General features: G+C 37.3%; 1 protein-coding gene across 2 annotated transcripts in view; it reads right to left on the reverse strand.

Annotated features, from left to right (window-relative positions):
* agbl1 (AGBL carboxypeptidase 1) overlaps positions 1–20342 on the reverse strand; it is a 250858-nt gene that overhangs the window by 201511 nt on the left and 29005 nt on the right. For both annotated transcript variants that reach the window (XM_066701926.1, XM_066701925.1), the window contains one exon: positions 10708–10745. In XM_066701926.1, coding sequence (XP_066558023.1) covers positions 10708–10745 — 38 coding nt within the window. The remainder of the gene's footprint in view (positions 1–10707; positions 10746–20342) is intronic.

Genomic DNA, 20342 nt, shown 5'->3' on the forward strand with positions numbered 1-20342 from the left:
ATTATCTTGTTAACAACCCAGCTGAGTTAACTAATGAAGACAAGAAACTGAGATTCAGAAAACAGAAAAATGTAAGCGATCAGTGTCTTTCAATATAAATACTTTGTTGATTGGATAAAAGAAGAGCAATCGGTTGATACGTGTTTTTCCCCAATTATTCCCCATTGCATAGCCAAAAGAATTGTACCATCAGAGTTAAAATGGTTGTGACAGTAGACACAATTGGGGCTAACTTTCCACCACCTTTCACTGCATGTCAGTGAACACTTTCTCTGAGCTGAGCTTCATGGAACTGGTAAATTTGGGATTAATAATGAAAAGTGCAATGGAACTGGGAAGTTCTTTTGTGTAACACTACTATTTATGCTACTATTTATGGACTAGCATTCATTATAAGGGATTTTTAGACAGCAGGTGACATTAAACATAAATCAGATGAGAGAACACTTAATTTTCCAAAAATACTGTAATCTGAAAGGTAGCAGATTGATTCCTTTAACCATAAACCATAAACATGTGCATTACCTATTACCATGCAAAACCAATACAAAATATGGAATGAGGGTAAAACTGAAGATATTGTGTTTAAACTGTAACCCCCAGCCCCAAGGAAAATAGACAGCAAGAGCTAAAAGTGATGTAGTTGTTTTTTTGTTTCATTTATATTTAATCATATGCTGATATTGTCATAAATTCAAAACATTACCCAGGAACCTGATTCCACAAAGCCAGTAATATTTGCATATGGAGAGAAGCTGTCATAGGTACTTTCTATTTACAATTTGCAAACATGCAATCCAAGTCTTACACAAGAGGTGCCATAAAAATGCACAACACAAGGCCTGGGGGATATGTACGCCTGGGAGTCAGGGATTACACTCAGACCTGTGTATACTAGACACCAGGAACAGCAGCCAATGTTCTCTCTAGACTGTTTCTCAGAGAACAGAGTTCGAGTTCAACTTGTTACTGATATGTATAGATACTGGGTGTGCCCTATTCTTATACCTGAAGGCAAACTCACTGGCTGTGCTGGAGTCCCTTTAATCTGATCACTACCTCCTGGGTCCTGAATTGTGACTTAGGGGTACATAGTTCTTGGCCTTGTAAACTAGAAATGTTTATTACTGTAGAAAATAAGTTACCCATTTGAACTATGTCCCTGCTCCTCGTCTACAACAAATACCCAAGTAATGTAGCCCAAGTTGTGCATTAAAACAAAAATAAATCCCTCCTTGGTGCATTATGGAGTTTAAAGCAAATAAATAAAAAATAAAAAATCCCGGGCACCGCAGGTCATTCTGAGCTGTGTAGAGCACAGTATATCTGCTCATATCTCTCCCCCCGCATGAGAGGCTTGTCAGTTTGTTTGTTTGTGTATGATCATCTACGCTTTGGATGCTAGCATGCATGCTCAAAAGGATTCTTTTTTTCCCAGCTCATACGCCATGGGGGAACGGTCTCTCTGGGAGCTAGCAATGCCAGCTTAAGGCCCTGCTTAGCACAGATACAGTTTACTGAAATATTAATGAATGAAATAGGTTTCATCTAGGACCATAGGGGATCCACTTCCAGAAATCAGCCCCTAGCTAATGCACCTAGCTATAGTTGAAAAAAAAAAAAAAAAAAAAAAAAAAAAATATATATATATATATATATATATATATATATATATATATATATATATATTAATTGATAATATTATATATTCCTGTGATACAGTATTGTGGATTAGTCTTTCAGATATTCACATTGATGTAGCCTAGTGTGTTACTTAATTATTATTATTTTAAGTACACACAAATAAAGACATCTTCACATTTCTTTAGTATTGTATTGTTTTTCTAGGTGGTATTTAGTATTGTTTTCGTTGTATTGTTTTTCTAGGTGGTATTTATTTTCTCATTAATGGCTCATACACTTTATTAAAAATGACAGAAGTGGGAAAGTACATATTTGTGTATATGTATAAGAATAAGTAGTTAATTCATTTTGAGAGTATCTTTAAAGGCTTTCGTGTACCTGGTATGAGGGCCATGATAATCGAGGAGACTCTACATTAACTAGAAGGCAATGAGATAATAACCCTAAAAAAAGCTAATCTTCTTATATGATTAATAATTTTAACAATCTTGTTCACCAAAAGCATAGCGCAGAAAAATGAATGTATCTAGGTTTAAAATGATACAATTATATATGCATTTTATCTTGCAGGGCACCAAAATCCAAGTAGGACTTCCCAGTGAAATGTGTTTAAACAAACAGGAGATGTTTTTGTTTGTTTGTTTTTTGCTATTTTTTGACTGCTTTTTTATACACTATGATTTTAAATCGACCAGACACTTTTTATATCAAAACCATCATCCCACCAGACTGCTTTACTGAGGAAGATAGTGAATGTTTCATGATTATTGATATTTCTGCATCTAGAAAATGAGAAACAAACATGAAACAATGTCTTCATATATTGTGTATCACATATTTTTATTATTTTAATCAAGGGTTGCTCAGGGGAATTTTAATAATAATTCTTATTTTTGGTGTATTTGATAAAGAATTGGAAAATGAACTAGACTTAATGATATACACATGCTACTGCATTACAACAGATTTAAATTTAACCAAGCAAATGGCTGAGGAATACACATTAAATAATGTGGTTATACTGCCACCTACAGGCAGACTTAAATCCTATCACAAGCCTGTTTTCTATCTTAATGCTTATCTCTGTTTACAGTACACTACACCCAGTGGAAGATTATTTGCAGCTAAGAGGATTTTTTTATTATTATTCAAGGAGTATTGAATACAAACAATAATGTGATTTGGTTTATTTCATGCAGAAAATACATTCCACAGAAACCTTCATATGCACAAGTCAGCAATAGTCTAAAAGAATATCCATGCAAAAACTTTGTATAGTGTGTATAGTGTGATCATTTATTTTTTGTTATCACTGGAATTCAAAGTAAAAGGCAAAAAAATGCACATGCAACAAAGCTGCGTCTGTGTCATGACAGCTAATGCCATTCTTACGGTGCCTATGTTATGAATTATTCAGTCTGCTTAATTATCTCCAAATGAAGTAAAACAGAGGTATTGCAAGGAAACAGGGTAATCTTTTCAGTTCTGAAAATCATCAAAGTGCTGGTAAATATATTATATAAACGTATAATGCAGTTTCTTCTCCACTTTCAAATGGGCAGGTGGTGCAGGAGGTTTAACTTAATCTCCCTCCAAAACATCAGTTCTGAAGCCGATGTCTGAGGGATTCAAAACAAAGCAGGATCTTTCTGGTATTTCTGGTATCAGTATTTTCAAAATGTTCATATTTTTATTATGGTGACACACAAAAATATATATATATGTGTGTGTATGAAAATATTTAGAATGTGTCACCCTGTTGTAGAATGTTGTAATGCCTCAATATAACTTATTTACACATTTTTTGTACTACTACTACTACTACTACTACAGTACTGTACAAAAGTTTTAGGCAGGTGTGAAAAAATGCTGTAAAGTAAGAATGCTTTCATCAATAGACATGTTAATAGATTATAGTTATCAATTAACTAAATGCAAAAGTGAGTGAACAGAAGAAAAATCTACATCAAATCCATATTTGGTGTGACCACCCTTTGCTTTCAAAACAGCATTAATTCTTCTAGGTACACTTGCACAAAGTCAGGTGTATGATTCAACAATTATACCAAACAGGTGCTAATGATCATCAATTCAATATGTAGGTTGAAACAAAATCATTAACTGAAACAGAAACAGCTGTGTAGGAGGAATAAAACTGGTGTGAGGAACAGCCAAACTCAGCTAACAAGGTGAGGATGCCAAAGACAGTTTACTGTCAAAAGCCAAACACCATTGCAAGACTGAGCACAGCAACAAGACACAAGGTAGTTATACTGCATCAGCAAGGACTCTCCCAGGCAGAAATTTCAAGGCAGACAGGGGTTTCCAGATGTGTTGTCCAAGCTCTTTTGAAGAAGCACAATGAAAAGGGCAATGTTGAGGATCGTAGACGCAGTGGTCGGCCAAGGAAACTTACTGCAGCAGATGAAAGACAAATCATGCTTAATTCCCTTCGTAATCGGAAGATGTCCAGCAGTGCCATCAGCTCAGAATTGGCAGAAAACAGTGGGACCCTGGTACACCCATCTACTGTCCAGAGAAGTCTGGTCAGAAGTGGCCTTCATGGAAGACTTGTGGCTAAAAAGCCATACCTCCGACGTGGTAACAAGGCCAAGCGACTCAACTATGCATGAAAACACAGGAACTGGGGTGCAGAAAAATGGCAGCGTGCTCTGGACTGATGAGTCAAAATTTGAAATATTTGGCTGTAGCAGAAGGCAGTTTGTTCGCCGAAGGGCTGGAGAGCGGTACACGAATGAGTGTCTGCAGGCAACAGTGAAGCATGGTGGAGGTTCCTTGCAAGTTTGGGGCTGCATTTCTGCAAATGGAGTTGGGGATTTGGTCAGAATAAATGGTCTCCTCAATTCTGAGAAGTACAGGCAGATACTTATCCATCATGCAATACCATCAGGGAGGCATTTGATTGGCCCTCAATTTATTCTGCACCATGACAACGACCCCAAACATACAGTGAAAGTCATTAAGAACTATCTTCAGTGTAAAGAAGAACAAGGAGTCCTGGAAGTGATGGTGTGGCCCCCACAGAGCCCTGATCTCAACATCATTGAGTCTGTCTGGGATTACATGAAGAGAGAGAAGCAACTGAGGCTGCCTAAACCCACAGAAGAACTGTGGTTAGTTCTCCAAGATGTTTGGGCCAACCTACCTGCCAAGTTCCTTCAAAAACTGTGCAAGTGTACCTAGAAGAATTGATGCTGTTTTGAAAGCAAAGGGTGATCACACCAAATATGGATTTGATGTAGATTTTTCTTCTGTTCACTCACTTTGCATTTAGTTAATTGATAACTATAATCTATTAACATGTCTAATTTTGAAAGCATTCTTACTTTACAGCATTTTTTCACACCTGCCTAAAACTTTTGCACAGTACTGTATAAAATAAAGATATATATTGTGACTCCATTGACCTACTGTTTCCTCTGTGTCTCCCCCCTTGATAAAACACAGAAAGACAGACACAGAGCAGGAAATAAGACTAAAGACTGATTATGGTGCAGGACTGCGCTTTTGGATATATGGACAGTGCTTTTGGATTTTGGACTGAATTGTTTGTGATTTGTCTTTATTCATTAGCTGTGTGTTTAGTGAGGGATCTGTTACGTGTGTTTACTTTAGACTCAAAGAAGAGCTATGTTTTGTTTTGGAGTTTTTGTATGTCTTTTTGGTTTGGTGCACTGAAAGATAAACTTGCATTTATTGGCATCGTAGCCTATCTGTATGTTCCTTAAACCCCTGAAACTGCCACAATATAAATATAGATATAGATATAGATACATATATACAGAGACAGATAGATATCAATACTTCAGTCTGTTGCCTTTGCTTTTGTCATTGACAAAGCAGTATCATCCTGTTCTCTCTCCAGTCCTTTTGCCACTTCATCTCATAGTCTTATTCTGCTCTTTATAGTTAATAGAATAATATTAATAATGTTATTGCAGATTTTTCTTAACAAGATTTCATAAATCTCTTAAAAGCTGAAGTGCAGAGGACTTGCTGCTTGATGCTCACTAGCCCCAGAAGAACATGTGCTGTGTCACCTTTAATTATCGTCGCTAACAAGCAAAGGAAAACCAAGACAGCTCAGCTGCAAAAGGGAAAAGAAAGAAAACCACTGTGACTTGCAAGTGAGTGATACCGCAGAGGACAACAGTTAAAAAAAAAAGGCAGACGTTTCCATGTCAATGCGTCACCCAGGAGATTCCCCCAGTATTCCCAAATTAAAACCACGGGTGTCAGTTTCAATCACAACTTAGCAGACCACTTACAAGACCAGACAAGGCTCTGAATTGTCACACACTTCACCAGGGAGCTTTGGCAGTGAATGAAAGCAGAACAAAGTGTTTCAGAATGACATCACATCACAAGCATAGAAAAGAGATGCACAACAATATTAGGAACTCAGCCCCAGGTATCAAAATATATGTAATAAAGCAACTAATGAGGCAGAAGATTCCATGCAACAGAACCACCACACGGAGGATAATTCAAGTTTCTGGAGGAAGGTAAAACCTTTCACTAAAGCTGTCAATGCAATATAATTCATTCTCAACAGAATACAACTTTTAATAGAATTAACCTGTTTCAGATATGTCTTTCAACAATAGATTTCAATTGAAGATTATTTAACTGTTGCCTGTTACAGGTTTTGTATATACCCCTATACTTTCATGCAATACAAAGTACAAAAGTAATTGCCTATAGTTTTATTGACAATACTGATATTTGGTGCTGGCTGAACTTATGGTTTCTTTAAGAAAACAATTAAACAATATCTTGGGAGATATTTTATGGCTGGTCCCCAAGGAAAACCATATGGAAAACACCTCTGGAATGGGCAATTTCTCTCTGTATTCCACACATAGCTCATTTGAAGAAAGAGACACTCATCTGAATACTAGCAAAACAGCTGTCTAGTTACTGTTGTGATTTTAAAACATTTAATTGCTGCCAATATGAATGCAATTGTACAGACAGAAACTTTGGAGATGGCACAGCAATAGCTACTAATTTGCTATAGGTCTCAGCAGGTCATAAAGGCATGCTTTGCATATCTACTCCAATTGCATTTATGACAATACATATTACTTTATTTATTTTATGTTGCTGTGCCATTAAACCTTGATTCTCACTGCCAAATGCAATGTACACCAAGGGGTAACCATAACTCAGGTCCTGGAGGTCCACAATCCATCAGAATTTATATGTCTCTCTGAATCACTTGTAACATATTAACTAATTGGTCCAATTAAGACAATAATGAGTTGAATTAAGAAGTAAAGAGCTCAGGGTGGCATGAAATGGAAGCACTGCACTGCAGTCTTACAGGACTGGAGATGTGCATCTCTGGTGTATATGATAAATGTAATGTCTGTCATAAAACAAAAAAATCAGGAATGCTTTACGATTAGGTAACAATGTAATTTTGCCTTATGATGGGGTGAGAGTATGAAATATTTATTTTGCATGGCTTGCCTGCATGCCTGTTTGGCTACTTCTTTTATTTATTTTGCCGGTGTATGATAACTTTAAAATCCATATAGTGGAACACAGATTCCCTAACACTGAAATTCAATAAAATCATAAACACTAGAAACATCAACATTCATTAATATGTTAATTATCACATGAGTGTGTACATGGTGTTTAATGATATTATACCACTTTTCTATATACACATAAATACCCACTCATAGCAGTGTAAAGCAATCAAAACAGAGACCATGTTACTATATAATCCTAACCCTGTCCCTTTGGCAAGATTAAAGAATGCCTTTTGTACTGGCATTGTTGCTAGTTCTCAGGGAAGGCAGCATCGAGATGTTTGAAAGAATGATCCTCTCCTTGAAGCCACTGTGGAAACTAATGGTCCTCTTATTACAGTCACATATGATAAATCTGATGTGACAAGACCAGTGGGGATCTTATTCATGAAATATTAATATTATGTGATGTATCGACATCAGTCTCATTTACAAAAAGGAATAGTGAGCAACTTTATAATCTTTTTATTTATGTATTTTTAGGGGGTGGGGGTGCATACACAGCTGTAGTGATCTTGACAGACCTTCCAATTGCTAGTGTACAGACATCCTCGCTAGAGCAATAAAATGTCACCACAGGGACTGTGAAGTCATTACCCTTAAATTAAACCTTAAATTTTCACATTTACAACTTTCCAGTTATACAGTAGTGCACTTCATTATATTTTGAATTGTTCCACTGTACTATGCATCTCTGCTCACACAAAACATTTTCCCTGGTATTGTCTTAATTTTCCACAGTACCTTCGTGTGTTTTTTTTTTCCATTACATTATAGACCAAATGTCCGGGGTCTGAAAAATACATCCTTATTCATAGTTATCCTGCTACAATTTCTTCAGTAATGAGGTTGTCGTTTGTCTTCTTCTTGTTCACATCCTTATCCACTAAGCTCTCAAATAAAAACTCCAAACACAGGCGCTTCCATTACATCAATGTTTGCAGAGGCATGTTTTCTTTTGAACTTCATGTCATATTGCAAAGACAGACGCAAAGTGTGAGTCAACATCTAGAAAGTATTTGCAATGAACTTTTAGGTATACAGACACATCAGTGTCTTAATTAAGGATGTGAAAAATAAAAATAATGACAGGCATGTGGCTTATGCATTTAAAGCAGCCCTGGATCTCAACTGTCCTCCACTCTAGACTCTGGTGAAAATAAGTGGAAGGGGTCCAAACTCCTGGCTGCCCTTGACCTCTACTGTACTCTTCTTTTGACATTCTCTTCCTCACTCACCTTGGTCAAAAAGTTTTACTTTCAATTACTCTTTGAATCATCTGCCAATTACCCCAGCAAAATTTCTCCACCATCTCCTCCCTCTTCGCCCCCCCCACCCTCTCCTCCTATCTCTGAATATGATTTTGCCTTCTCCTCTAAAATCACAGACATCTGCAACACCCCCCCCCCTTCTCCTCCTATCCCTCCTAGGTCTCCTACTAACTGACCATCTTTTTCCTTTTTCTCACCTTTCTCTGATGTGCACCCTTGACCCCCTGTTCACTTTCCTCCTCAGAGTGGCTGCTCCTGATCTGCTCCCTTACATCTCATTCCTGCTCAACTCATCACTCGTCTCTGTCTGTTTCCCCTCTGCTTTCAAACAAGCTTCTGTGATTCCACTCCACAAAACACCCACCCTCAACTCTACTTCTCCTCAGAATTACTGCCCTTTCTCCCTTCTCCCCTTCCTCTTGAAAAGGGCTGTTCACCATCAGCTCTTTACATTTCTATCCCATCATTCACTCCTTTACCCTCTGCAGTCTGGCTTCCGCACACCTCACTCACTGAAACTGCTCTCCTAGTGGTCACTGACTCCCTCGACCCTGCTTAGGTTGCCTCCTTCTCCTCTGTCCTGATCCTTCTTGATCTATCTACAGCCTTTAACAAAGTCGATCACTCCATCCTTCTATCCTCCCTTGTCATCCTTAGAATCTCTGGAACTGCTCTGGACTGGTTCTTCTCCTATCTCAATCACCAAATGACATGGCACAGATCTTTGTCCACACCGCTTCTCACAGGTGTACACAGGCTCTGTCCTGGGCCTGCTCATCGCATCCCATGGATTGTCCTACCTGATCTTTCTGTCTTTACCCTCTTTTGACCCCCACACCCCCACTTGCATATTTTTCTGTCTGTCTGCTATTTCCTCCTGGATGCACTCACATCACCTCAAGCTCAACCTCTCAAAATCTGATCTCTTCTTTCAATCCTCCTCCTCACCTTCTACTGATCTCTCCATCTCAATTCCCTTAGAATCTAAAACACTCTTCCTCTCTTCTTCCACTAAGAATCTAGGAGTCACCCTAGATCCTGTTCTCAGCACATCTCCACACTGACACACACCTGCCATTTCCTCCTAAGCAACACACACCAAATCCACCAAAGTGTAGAATTTAAAACAAGGGCAGTAATGTTCAGACTGTACAATCCACTAGTTAGACCTCATCTGGATACTGTGGACAGTTCTGGGCTCCACACTTCAAGAAAGATATCGCTGCTCTAGAGGCAGTTCAGAGGAGAGCAACCAGACTTATTCCAGGTCTGAAGGGAATGTCCTACTGAGAGACTGAGGGAACTGAACCTTTTCACCCTGGAACAGAGGAGACTATGTGGGGACTTGATTCAAGTCTTCAAAATCATGAAAAGGCATGAACCACATCAAACCAAAGGAGCTTTTCCAGATCAGCAGGGACACACACACCCAGGGGGCACAAATGGAAATTGGGCTTCAAGGCATTCAAGACAGAAAACAGGAGACACTTCTTCACACAGAGAGTTGGCACAGTCTGGAACAAACTCCTCAGTGATGTGGTAGAAGCTGAAAGTTTGGGAACATTTAAAAATAGACTGGATAGGATCCTTGGATCACTTATAAACTAATGGACACCAAACGAGCATGATGGGTCGAATGCCCTCCTCTCTTTTGAAATCTTTCTTATGTGCTTATGTTCTTCCTCACTGACTACTCGACTGCTCGACCAGACCCTGGTTCTCTCCCACCTGGATTCCTGGAACTCCCTCCTGGCTGGTCTGTCTGCAACTATTACTCGCACACTACAGCTCATCCTGAACTCAGCTGCTCAGTCTCTTTGTATTGTATTGATAATACTACTGTACTTTTGTAATGCTAAAATTGAATTGTGTATTGATTTGTGTATCTGCATTTTTGTAATGCTGTGAGAACTGTCAGACATCCTGGATAAGGGCATATACCAAGAAAAATAATAAATAAATAAATAAATAAATAAATAAATAAAATTATATATGTGTGTGTGATTTAAAATATATATATATATATTTTAATAAATCATTACATTAAAATATTATGGTATATTTTTTCAACTTTTAAAAAGTCCTTCAATTATACCAACTCCAAATGTAGCCTTATGTATGCACCAAAATCTCAGCAGTTCAGCAGTTTAAAGCTATTGATTTATATTACTGTTTACATGATGCAAATACAAAAACAATACATAGATGACACAAAAAAAATAACTTACTTGAATTGAACAGTGCTGCTAGTGCATCTATTGCTGCCCTGTAAAACAAAAATGCATCTACATTTAACAAAGGTATTTATAGAAGACATTTATAATAAAGAAGCTCCCAAAGGCAAATTGCCAAAGACACCGTCAGCATTCAGTGGTAATACACTGCACCATTTCAATTATGTATAAAACCTGCATAAGTGCATTGTTAAGCATTTTTAAGTAATATAAATGCTGATAAGACTGTGAGCTTGCATACACACACACGTATATACACTGATCAGCCATAACATTATGACCACTGACAGGTGAAGTGAATAACACTGATAATCTCGTTATCATGGCACCTGTCAGTGGGTGGGATATATTAGGCAGCAAGTGAACATTTTGTCCTCAAAGTTGATGTGTTAGAAGCAGGAAAAATGGGCAAGCGTAAGGATCTGAGCGACTTTGTCAAGGGCCAAATTGTGATGGCTGGACGACTGGGTCAGAGCATCTCCAAAACTGCAGCTCTTGTGGGGTGTTCCCAGTCTGCAGTGGTCAGTACCTATCAAAAGTGGTCGAAGGAAGGAAAAGCGGTGAGCCAGCGACAGGGTCATGGGCGGCCAAGGCTCATTGATGCACGTGGGGAGCGAAGGCTGGCCCGTGTGGTCCGATCCAACAGACGAGCTACTGTAGCTCAAATTGCTGAAAAACTTAATGCTGGTTCTGATAGAAAGGTGTCAGAACACACAGTGCAGACCAGTCAGGGTGCCCATGCTGACCCCTATCCACCGCTGATAGCGCCTACAATGGGCACGTGAGCATCAGAACTGGACCACGGAGCAATGGAAGAAGGTGGCCTGGTCTGATGAATCACGAGTTCAAGGTGTTGACTTGGCCTCCAAATTCCCCAGATCTCAATCCAATCGAGCATCTGTGGGATGTGGTCTGATCCATGGAGGCCCCACCTCGCAACTTACAGGTGGGTCAGGACTGTTTTGGCGGCAAAAGGGGGACCTACACAATATTAGGCAGGTGGTAATATTGTTATGGCTGATCGGTGTAGATACACTATATTACAGAAAATAATAGGACAAGCTTGGTTGGTTGTAAAGGGCACCATTAAAACATTTTATGGCAATCGTTGCCTTTATCCATTAGTAGTATAACTAACAATTTGATACAGTTAGGAGTGCTACATTATGTAGGAAAGTGTTGAAATAAAAACCTCAAATTGGTAATGGATAATAGAAATGGATAATAGAAAGACTACATAAACATATACAGTATGTACACACACAAAAACATGTTTATATCGATATATATATATCATATACATAGAACATACCCATATATATTACAAACAGATATTTATGAAATATTCAAAAGTACTTTTTTGATGTGTTTGTTTCTAGCTTATTTCAATAGCTTATGCAGTAAAAGGTTAACATATCAATACATTTTTGCAGGTGAGGTAAATCTGTTTGTTTTATGAAACAACAAAATGTTTCCTTGGTGTGCAACAAGAAAGACTGCTTCCAGCTGTGCGCAAAACATGGAAAAGTCATTAGAATTTGTGTTGTTCTTTGATTGGCTTTGATTTCAAGTTCTTTTTTTTGGTTCTGAACGGCTTGTTTCTATTAAGGGAAACAGGAGAGTTGCAGTTTATTGAAAATTATTTACATAAATATCCTTTAGGTGGGAATAGTTATTAAAATCCATTGATCACTCAAAATTCCCAGTTTACCAACATTCCATGGTTCTGGCCTCTAGTTGACAGAAGAGAAACTGACTTAGGCATTTTGTATGTTTCTCTAAAGGTCCTAATGTAATTTCAAATCTGAGTAAAAGCAAAACATGCCTGGCTATTCCTAGAAGCAAAAACAAATGGTTATAGTAGACTATAGAGCCCTTTTGCCATTTCATGCTGTACCTGTGGTGCCATGTCATTCAGATGCTGCTCACTGATGCTAACCAAAAAGAGATGCACTATCAGTGAGAATCGTGACAATCTGCACAGTGCCACTTATCCTTGAGAAGAGGTTTGGTCATATTACAGACACTAACACAGCTGCCATCCTAGCCTTGCCTCTATAGGATCGTGATTTGGCTTGGTACAGATTTCTCTATGGCAGTGAAAAACGTCTAGTGTTAACCTTCTCAGTTCACTGGATTGAAAAAGACCTGCTCAGATACTCCTGACACCTTCATTAGCTCTGATTTTATTAGACTTGAGTGCCGCGTTCGACATTGTTAATCACACTATTGTTTTAAATTGTCTTTCTGTCTTTCATCGAACCTGACCGATTGTAAACATAAATTAAACTTGGCAAATCTGGCTCCTCTTCTCAAAACTACCGGTGCTAGAATACTCTTTAATAGAAGCACACAATGATTGGGTGGTAGTTTCTGCCACCACACTATTGCTTTTCTCTTTTCAGACATCACACAGATTTACCAGTATTTCAACCACCCTAATACAGCAACATTTATCTATACTTGTTGCTTGACTGAAGCTTAACACTAGCCTGATTATGTCTACCTTCAGCTGAACTCCAATAATGCTGCTTCAGAACTGAACTGTCATTGCTCTTCTGACTTTTCTCAATGAGCACACCACTTTCTGTACTAAAGCTTTATTTACACACCATGCCTCAAATCTAGTCTTGCTCTCTCTGATATTCACAGATATACATAATATTCATAATCTTCAGTAGATTTAAATTCTCTCTATGTTGGTCTTCCACAGAATAGACCAGCACACTTCACTGCATCCCAAAGGCATTCAGCAGCTGTTTCTCACACCAAACTGCAGGATCACGTCACTTCAGTACTTAGTCACTATATTGGCTCCCTGTAAGCACATAAGCTGATTTAAAAGTGTTAACACTGGTTTACAAGTGTTTGCATGAGCTTGCACTGTCTGATCTATGTGAGGTCCTGGTTTCCTACACTTCACCTCACTTGCCATTGATAAAAAGACTACTTGTTGTTTCTAACTGTAACTCAAAAGACTTTGTAAATTCAGCAGCTATTCTCAACGGCTTTGGAACTCTCTCACCAAGGGTATTTAAGAGGCCAACCCTCTTTTAAGCTTAAGGTCTAAACACACATTCCCTAGTTATTACTTTTATTTAATTATTTATTTTACTGAAATTACTAAAATGAATTCTGTGTTAAATTTGTAGTTTACATTTTATTGATGACAAAAGGAAGGAACAGTACAAGAGGCAAGCCATGTACCATATTACAAAGGGTCGACAGGTACACAATAGCAAATTGTTCTTCTAATTTACAGCCTTCTTATCCATCTCTCTGTCAATTTTCATAAGCAGCAACATTATTCATTTACAGTGTTCCATTCATGTCCATTAAAAAAATCTGATTTATAGTTTAACACTACAATCTAATGCAGCCTGGCATTAAGAATTTATGCAAATGTATATTACATTTTTTTATGGATGCAGATTAATACAGTTTATTGCATTACTCTACAGCCCTGTGCAGCACTTTGCTTGACATTATAAATTCATACAATATGCAAGCCACAGGCTAACTCATAGTTATCCATGGTACCCCTGAGAACTGCATGTGACACAAGCAGTGGAAAATTATAGGCTTTGGGCTCTAGAGATGAAAGCGTCTGCTTTGAGGTTGCAGGCTCAGAAATGTTACTTCCTCTTTCACTTAATGAGATTTCTCTCTTTGTTTTAAACTGACATCAAGTATATGTTTGAGGATAATGAGAAGTACATATACATGTCATACACTGTTACTGGTATTTTATTTCTAAATTAATTAGACCTATAAGACAGCTAACTACATACATGATATTCAGTCATAGAAAAGTAGTCATCTCACAAGCCACTTCTTTGTTACAGTAAGCAATATAACTGTGTGGATTTCGGTAATATGCAATTGATCTTTGTATTAAAACAGCAGTGTCCCAGCAGAGAAGAGGGTGCTCTGTAATTAGACAGCCCTGCTGCTGTGTGATCAGTTGCTCTCAGCAGGTTGATATAGAGCCTGTTCAACTTCACAGAAACTAATCTGGAAATATAAATGGTTTATTGTCATTTTCCTAACAACCAGGCAATTCATATATATGAAAAGAATCAACAAAGCTGATGCTAATAGCCATTCACTGAATACATAAAATACTTCTTGAGGATACAATAGCATACAAGCTTTATTTAAATAAAAATCTCAGTAGAATTTGAAATTAAAAATATTACAATTTAATTTGTAATATGATCTGTATTATATATAAATATGTTTGTGCATATATATTTAACATATTATATATATATATATATATACTGCTCAAAAAAATTAAGGGAACACTTAACATTGATTTCTGAACTTAGAGTGTTCCCTTAATTTGTTTGAGCAGTATAAATATAAATGTTCAGATTCATTTGATCTCAGCATGGAGAAAGCTGTGAAGATTCCAGATAGCCTAGAGAGTTTAAACTTGTAACTGCCCCTCGGCAGAGTAGACTCACACATTTCAATTAACAGGAATCTTTACAGTATTCACAAGGATGAAGACGAAGACACTGACAAGATCGATATCTTCAAAGGAGTACCAAAGGCCAAAGATGGACAAAACAAGCTTGCATTCCATGAGATGAAAAATAACCAGGAAGCAGACCAGATCCAGACAAAGACTGCACATCAAGACAAGTGGAACCATCCTTGCAGTGCACCGAATAGCCTGCTGCTGATGATGGTGATGATTTTGTGTGTATATATAGATTACACCAAAAATATTTAAATAATGTATTATTATTCAACAACTAGAATTCTTTACTAAACTAAAAATAAGACAGGGAGAATCTGAATTATACAATATGATCCGGCATAAAATTACAAACATTATAATTATATAATTATAGTCTACCTTTATATATTGCTTCTTATGAATGGTTATTGTTTATAATTGTATTATAACACTGTATAATAGTGTTGCTATGAAATGTATGAACTGTATCATTTTATCAAATTAAGAGGGAGAAAAATTGTTCTCTTTTGTTTGCATCTTCCTGCAAAGCATAACCATACCATCTCAGTGAGGCTGGCATTACGCAAATAGGGAGACCAGTTCATCAATGTGTTTACTACACTGTTTAATTTTCTTCTGTCATTTTGTCTGACTGTATGCTTGTGGTCGTTTAAACACAACACGTTCACTAACCAGTTGCTTTCAATTAACTTAAGAGAGCACAAGCAGATTCATCTAAAAAAATGTAGGTTACAGTCTAATTTTTCAGGAGAAAAATTAAAAGTACATTTATGAATGCAAAATAATGTTCTATATATTGAAGTTGTTGTAAGTTGTATAGTATTCTCAGGAAGGGGACATCTTAGTGAAGGGTTTATTTTTCCACATGATTAATGATACTCATTATACAGCCAGAGTAAACCTTAATGGCATTAAACAGAAACAGTAATATAAAAGCATATTTCAAAATTGATGAGACTGCTGATAGTTTCCCCAGACCATAAATATCCTGCAGTAGATGGTTCAGCTTTCCTTATTATTATTAAGATTGTGTGCCATTTGTTTGCCATATCACATTCTGGAGCTCTACTTTTAAGTATTATTAAATAAAATATTAAAATGTTAGCACTGTCATTGATGACTTGCCTGTCTCAGTGCCTGAAATCTCATCATGCATGGTGCAGATAGGGACACCTCTGAAATAGCCCCCCCTTTTCTCTCTCTCCCTATGCATGCATAGTATGTGTAGGTGTCATAACTAATATGGTGGAATATTTTTGAGAACATCCTGCCATGAAATTAAAGCATAAAATGTCCTTGGGAATATTACTTTTTTCATATAAACTATACTATATGCATTGTTTTTCCTTTACATTCACTGCTTATATACATACATATATATATATATATATATATATATATATATATATATATATAGAGAGAGAGAGAGAGAGAGAGAGAGAGAGAGAGAGAGATACACACACTGAATAATTTAATACATTTCTAAATATATACACAGAAGGTGAGTTGCAATCCAGAAAGTCTAATATGTTGAATTTGTTCTAGCCTGCTGATTTCTAATTGAGTGCTAACACTTTCAGCTCAGTGACCGTATTATGAATTAACAAGTCACTCTGTACACCCTGGCACTGATCTTGTGCCGTATTTCAAGATTTTTATGTTATGTCAACTCATGTAAATGACATTTACCCAAATGTGAATATTGAGCAATACTTTATATGAATTATAATAGACTGTCTCTTGGGTTAATTTAGAAAAAGATGAATAGAAAACACAATCAAACAGAACTACCAAGCATTAAAACATTAATACAATTTAATTTTAAAAAGCACTGCATATATGTTTCTAATCAGATACAGCATGGTGAAGTGTATTACCCATAAATTAAATTGGTTTAAATGCATTTACATGCTTTGCCAACTGCATTATTTTCAGGGTTTACTTTTTCTGGACAATTATTGATTGGAGATTACTCTCAATTAAACTACTTACAGGAATATACAGTTAGGTCCCTAAATATTTGGACAGTGACACAATTGTTATCATTTTGGCTCTGTACACCACCACAATGGATTGGATCCCCCCAATTTTAGGGGCTCAAAAGTAATTGGACAGACTAATATAATCATGAATTAAATTGTGAGTTGGTTGCAAATCCTTTGCAGTGAATTATTGCCTGAAGTCTGGAACCCATAGACATCACCAGATGCTGTGTTTCTTCCCTGGTGATGCTCTGCCAGGCCTGTACTGCTTTTGTCTTTAGTTCCTGCTTGTTCTTGGGGCGTTTTGTCTTCAGTTTTGCCTTCAGCAAGTGAAATACATGCTCAATTTGATTCAGGTCAGTTGATTGACATTTTGCACAACATTCCACTTCTTCACCTTAAAAATGTCTTGGGTTGCTTTCACTATATGCTTCGGGTCACTGTCCATCTGAACTGTGAAGTGCCATCCAATTAATTTTGAAGCATTTGGCTGAATCTGAACAGATACTATAGGCCAAAACACTTCAGAATTCATCCTGCTGCTTTTGTCAGCAGTCACATCATCAATAAATACAAGGGAACCAGTTCCCTTGGCAGCCATACATGCCCATGTCATAACATGCTTCACAGATGGGGTGGTATGCTTCGGATCATGAGTAGTTCCTTCCCTTCTCCATACTCATCTCTTCTCATCATTCTGGTACAAGTTGATCTTTGTCTCATCTGTCCATAGGCTGTTGTTCCAGAACTGTACAGGGTTCTTCAGATGTAATTTAGACTCTAATCTGGTCTTCCTGTTTCTTGTTTACATCTTGTGGTAAACCCTCTGTATTTATTTTGGTGAAGTCTTCTCTTGATTGTTGACTTTGACACAGATACTCTACCTTGTGGAGAGTGTTCTTGATCTGACCAACAGTTGTGAAGGGGGCTTTCTTCAACAGGGAAAGAATTATTCTGTCATCCACCACAGTTGTTGTCCGTGGTCTTCTGGGCCTTTTGGTGTTCCTGAGCTCACCAGTGCGTTCTTTCCTTTTAAGAATGTACCAAATAGTTGATTTCACCACACCTAATGATTTTGCTATCTCTCTGATTGGTTTGTTTTGATTTCTAAGTCAAAACTGAAGGCAAAACACCCCAAGAACAAGCAGGAACTAAAGACAGCTGCAGTACTATGGCAAGCCAAATTGTCATTTAGAGATATCTTAAAACACAATTTAAGATGTCTTAAATTGAATTGCAGATATCTCAAACTCACTCCATTTCAAGATATCTCAAATTGGAGCTTTAAATTAAATATCTCAAATTCAATTCGAGATATCTCAAATTAAACTCAATTTCAAGATATATCGAATTGAATTTGAGATATCTTGAATTTACTTCCTGTCCTATTTGAGATATCACAAATTGACTTCCTGATCTATTTCAGATATCTTAAAATAGACAGGAAGTCCATACAAAACATACAGCATTTTCACAGGAAGTCATTTTGAGATATCCTAAAATTACTTCCTGTTTTATTTTAGATATCTTGATTTTAATTTGAGATATCTCAAATTGAATTTCAGATATCTCAAATGCAATTTCAGATATCTTGAATTGTATATTGAAATATCTCTAAATGACAATTTGGCTTGCCATAGCAGTACAGGCCTGGCAGAGCATCAGCAGGGAAGAAACCCAGCATCTGGTGATGTCTATGGGTTCCAGACTTCAGGCAGCCATTGACTGCAAAGGATTTGCAACCAAGTATTGAAACTCACAATTTAATTAATGATTATGTTAGTTTGTCCAAATACTTTTAAGCCCCTAAAACTGTGGTGACCACATCTAATAATAGGTGTAATTCCTACTCCGTTCACCCACATTGGATGTAACTACCCTCAAATTAAAGATGAAAATCTACACATTAAGCACATCTTGATTGTTTCCTTTCAAATCCATTGTGGTGGTGTACAGAGCCAAAATGATGACAACTGTGTCACAGTCCAAATAATTATGGACCTAACTGTATCAAAAACACACAATGATTGTAAACTTGTCTTTAGTTGCTGACTAAACAATGATTAACATCTTATGAAAGTCAGTCAGTGTTTAACAGGGGCTGAAGTCAAAATGGGGAAGATGTGTATCCATTACATCTGCAAAAATTTGTATTTATTTGGAGACATGATTTGCATGAGAACGGCCAGATACAGCATTGGCCTCTATCGTGAAAAAGTACTTGAAAGTAAGAAACAGATTTATTGATCTATTAAAAAGTACACCCAGCTTTCCTGATTAACTTCAAAAGTGCTGCAGAATCATCTACACTTTTATTCAGCAAATTCAGTTCCCTTCCCATCACATGTACATTTTTACTACTCATCTAAAAACATCCTGAATGCACATAAAGTTGTTCCTTTTTCTTTCTCATTATATATATATATATATATATATATATATATACACTCACCTAAAGGATTATTAGGAACACCATACCAATACTGTGTTTGACCCCCTTTCACCTTCAGAATTGCCTTAATTCTACGTGGCATTGATTCAACAAAGTGCTGAAAGCATTCCTTAGAAATGTTGGCCCATATTGATAGGATAGCATCTTGCAGTTGATGGAGATTTGTGGAATGCACATCCAGGGCACGAAGCTCCCGTTCCACCACATCCCAAAGATGCTCTATTGGGTTGAGATCTGGTGACTGTGGGGGCCAGTTTAGTACAGTGAACTCATTGTCATGTTCAAGAAACCAATTTGAAATGATTCGACCTTTGTGACATGGTGTATTATCCTGCTGGAAGTAGCCATCAGAGGATGGGTACATGGTGGTCATAAAGGGATGGACATGGTCAGAAACAATGCTCAGGTAGGCCGTGGCATTTAAACGATGCCCAATTGGCACTAAGGGGCCTAGAGTGTGCCAAGAAAACATCCCCCACACCATTACACCACCACCACCAGCCTGCACAGTGGTAACAAGGCATGATGGATCCATGTTCTCATTCTGTTTACGCCAAATTCTGACTCTACCATCTGAATGTCTCAACAGAAATCGAGACTCATCAGACCAGGCAACATTTTTCCAGTCTTCAACTGTCCAATTTTGGTGAGCTTGTGCAAATTGTAGCCTCTTTTTCCTATTTGTAGTGGAGATGAGTGGTACCCG

Source organism: Amia ocellicauda, chromosome 4, assembly GCF_036373705.1.
Source record: "Amia ocellicauda isolate fAmiCal2 chromosome 4, fAmiCal2.hap1, whole genome shotgun sequence".
NCBI classification, from domain to species: Eukaryota; Metazoa; Chordata; class Actinopteri; order Amiiformes; family Amiidae; genus Amia; species Amia ocellicauda.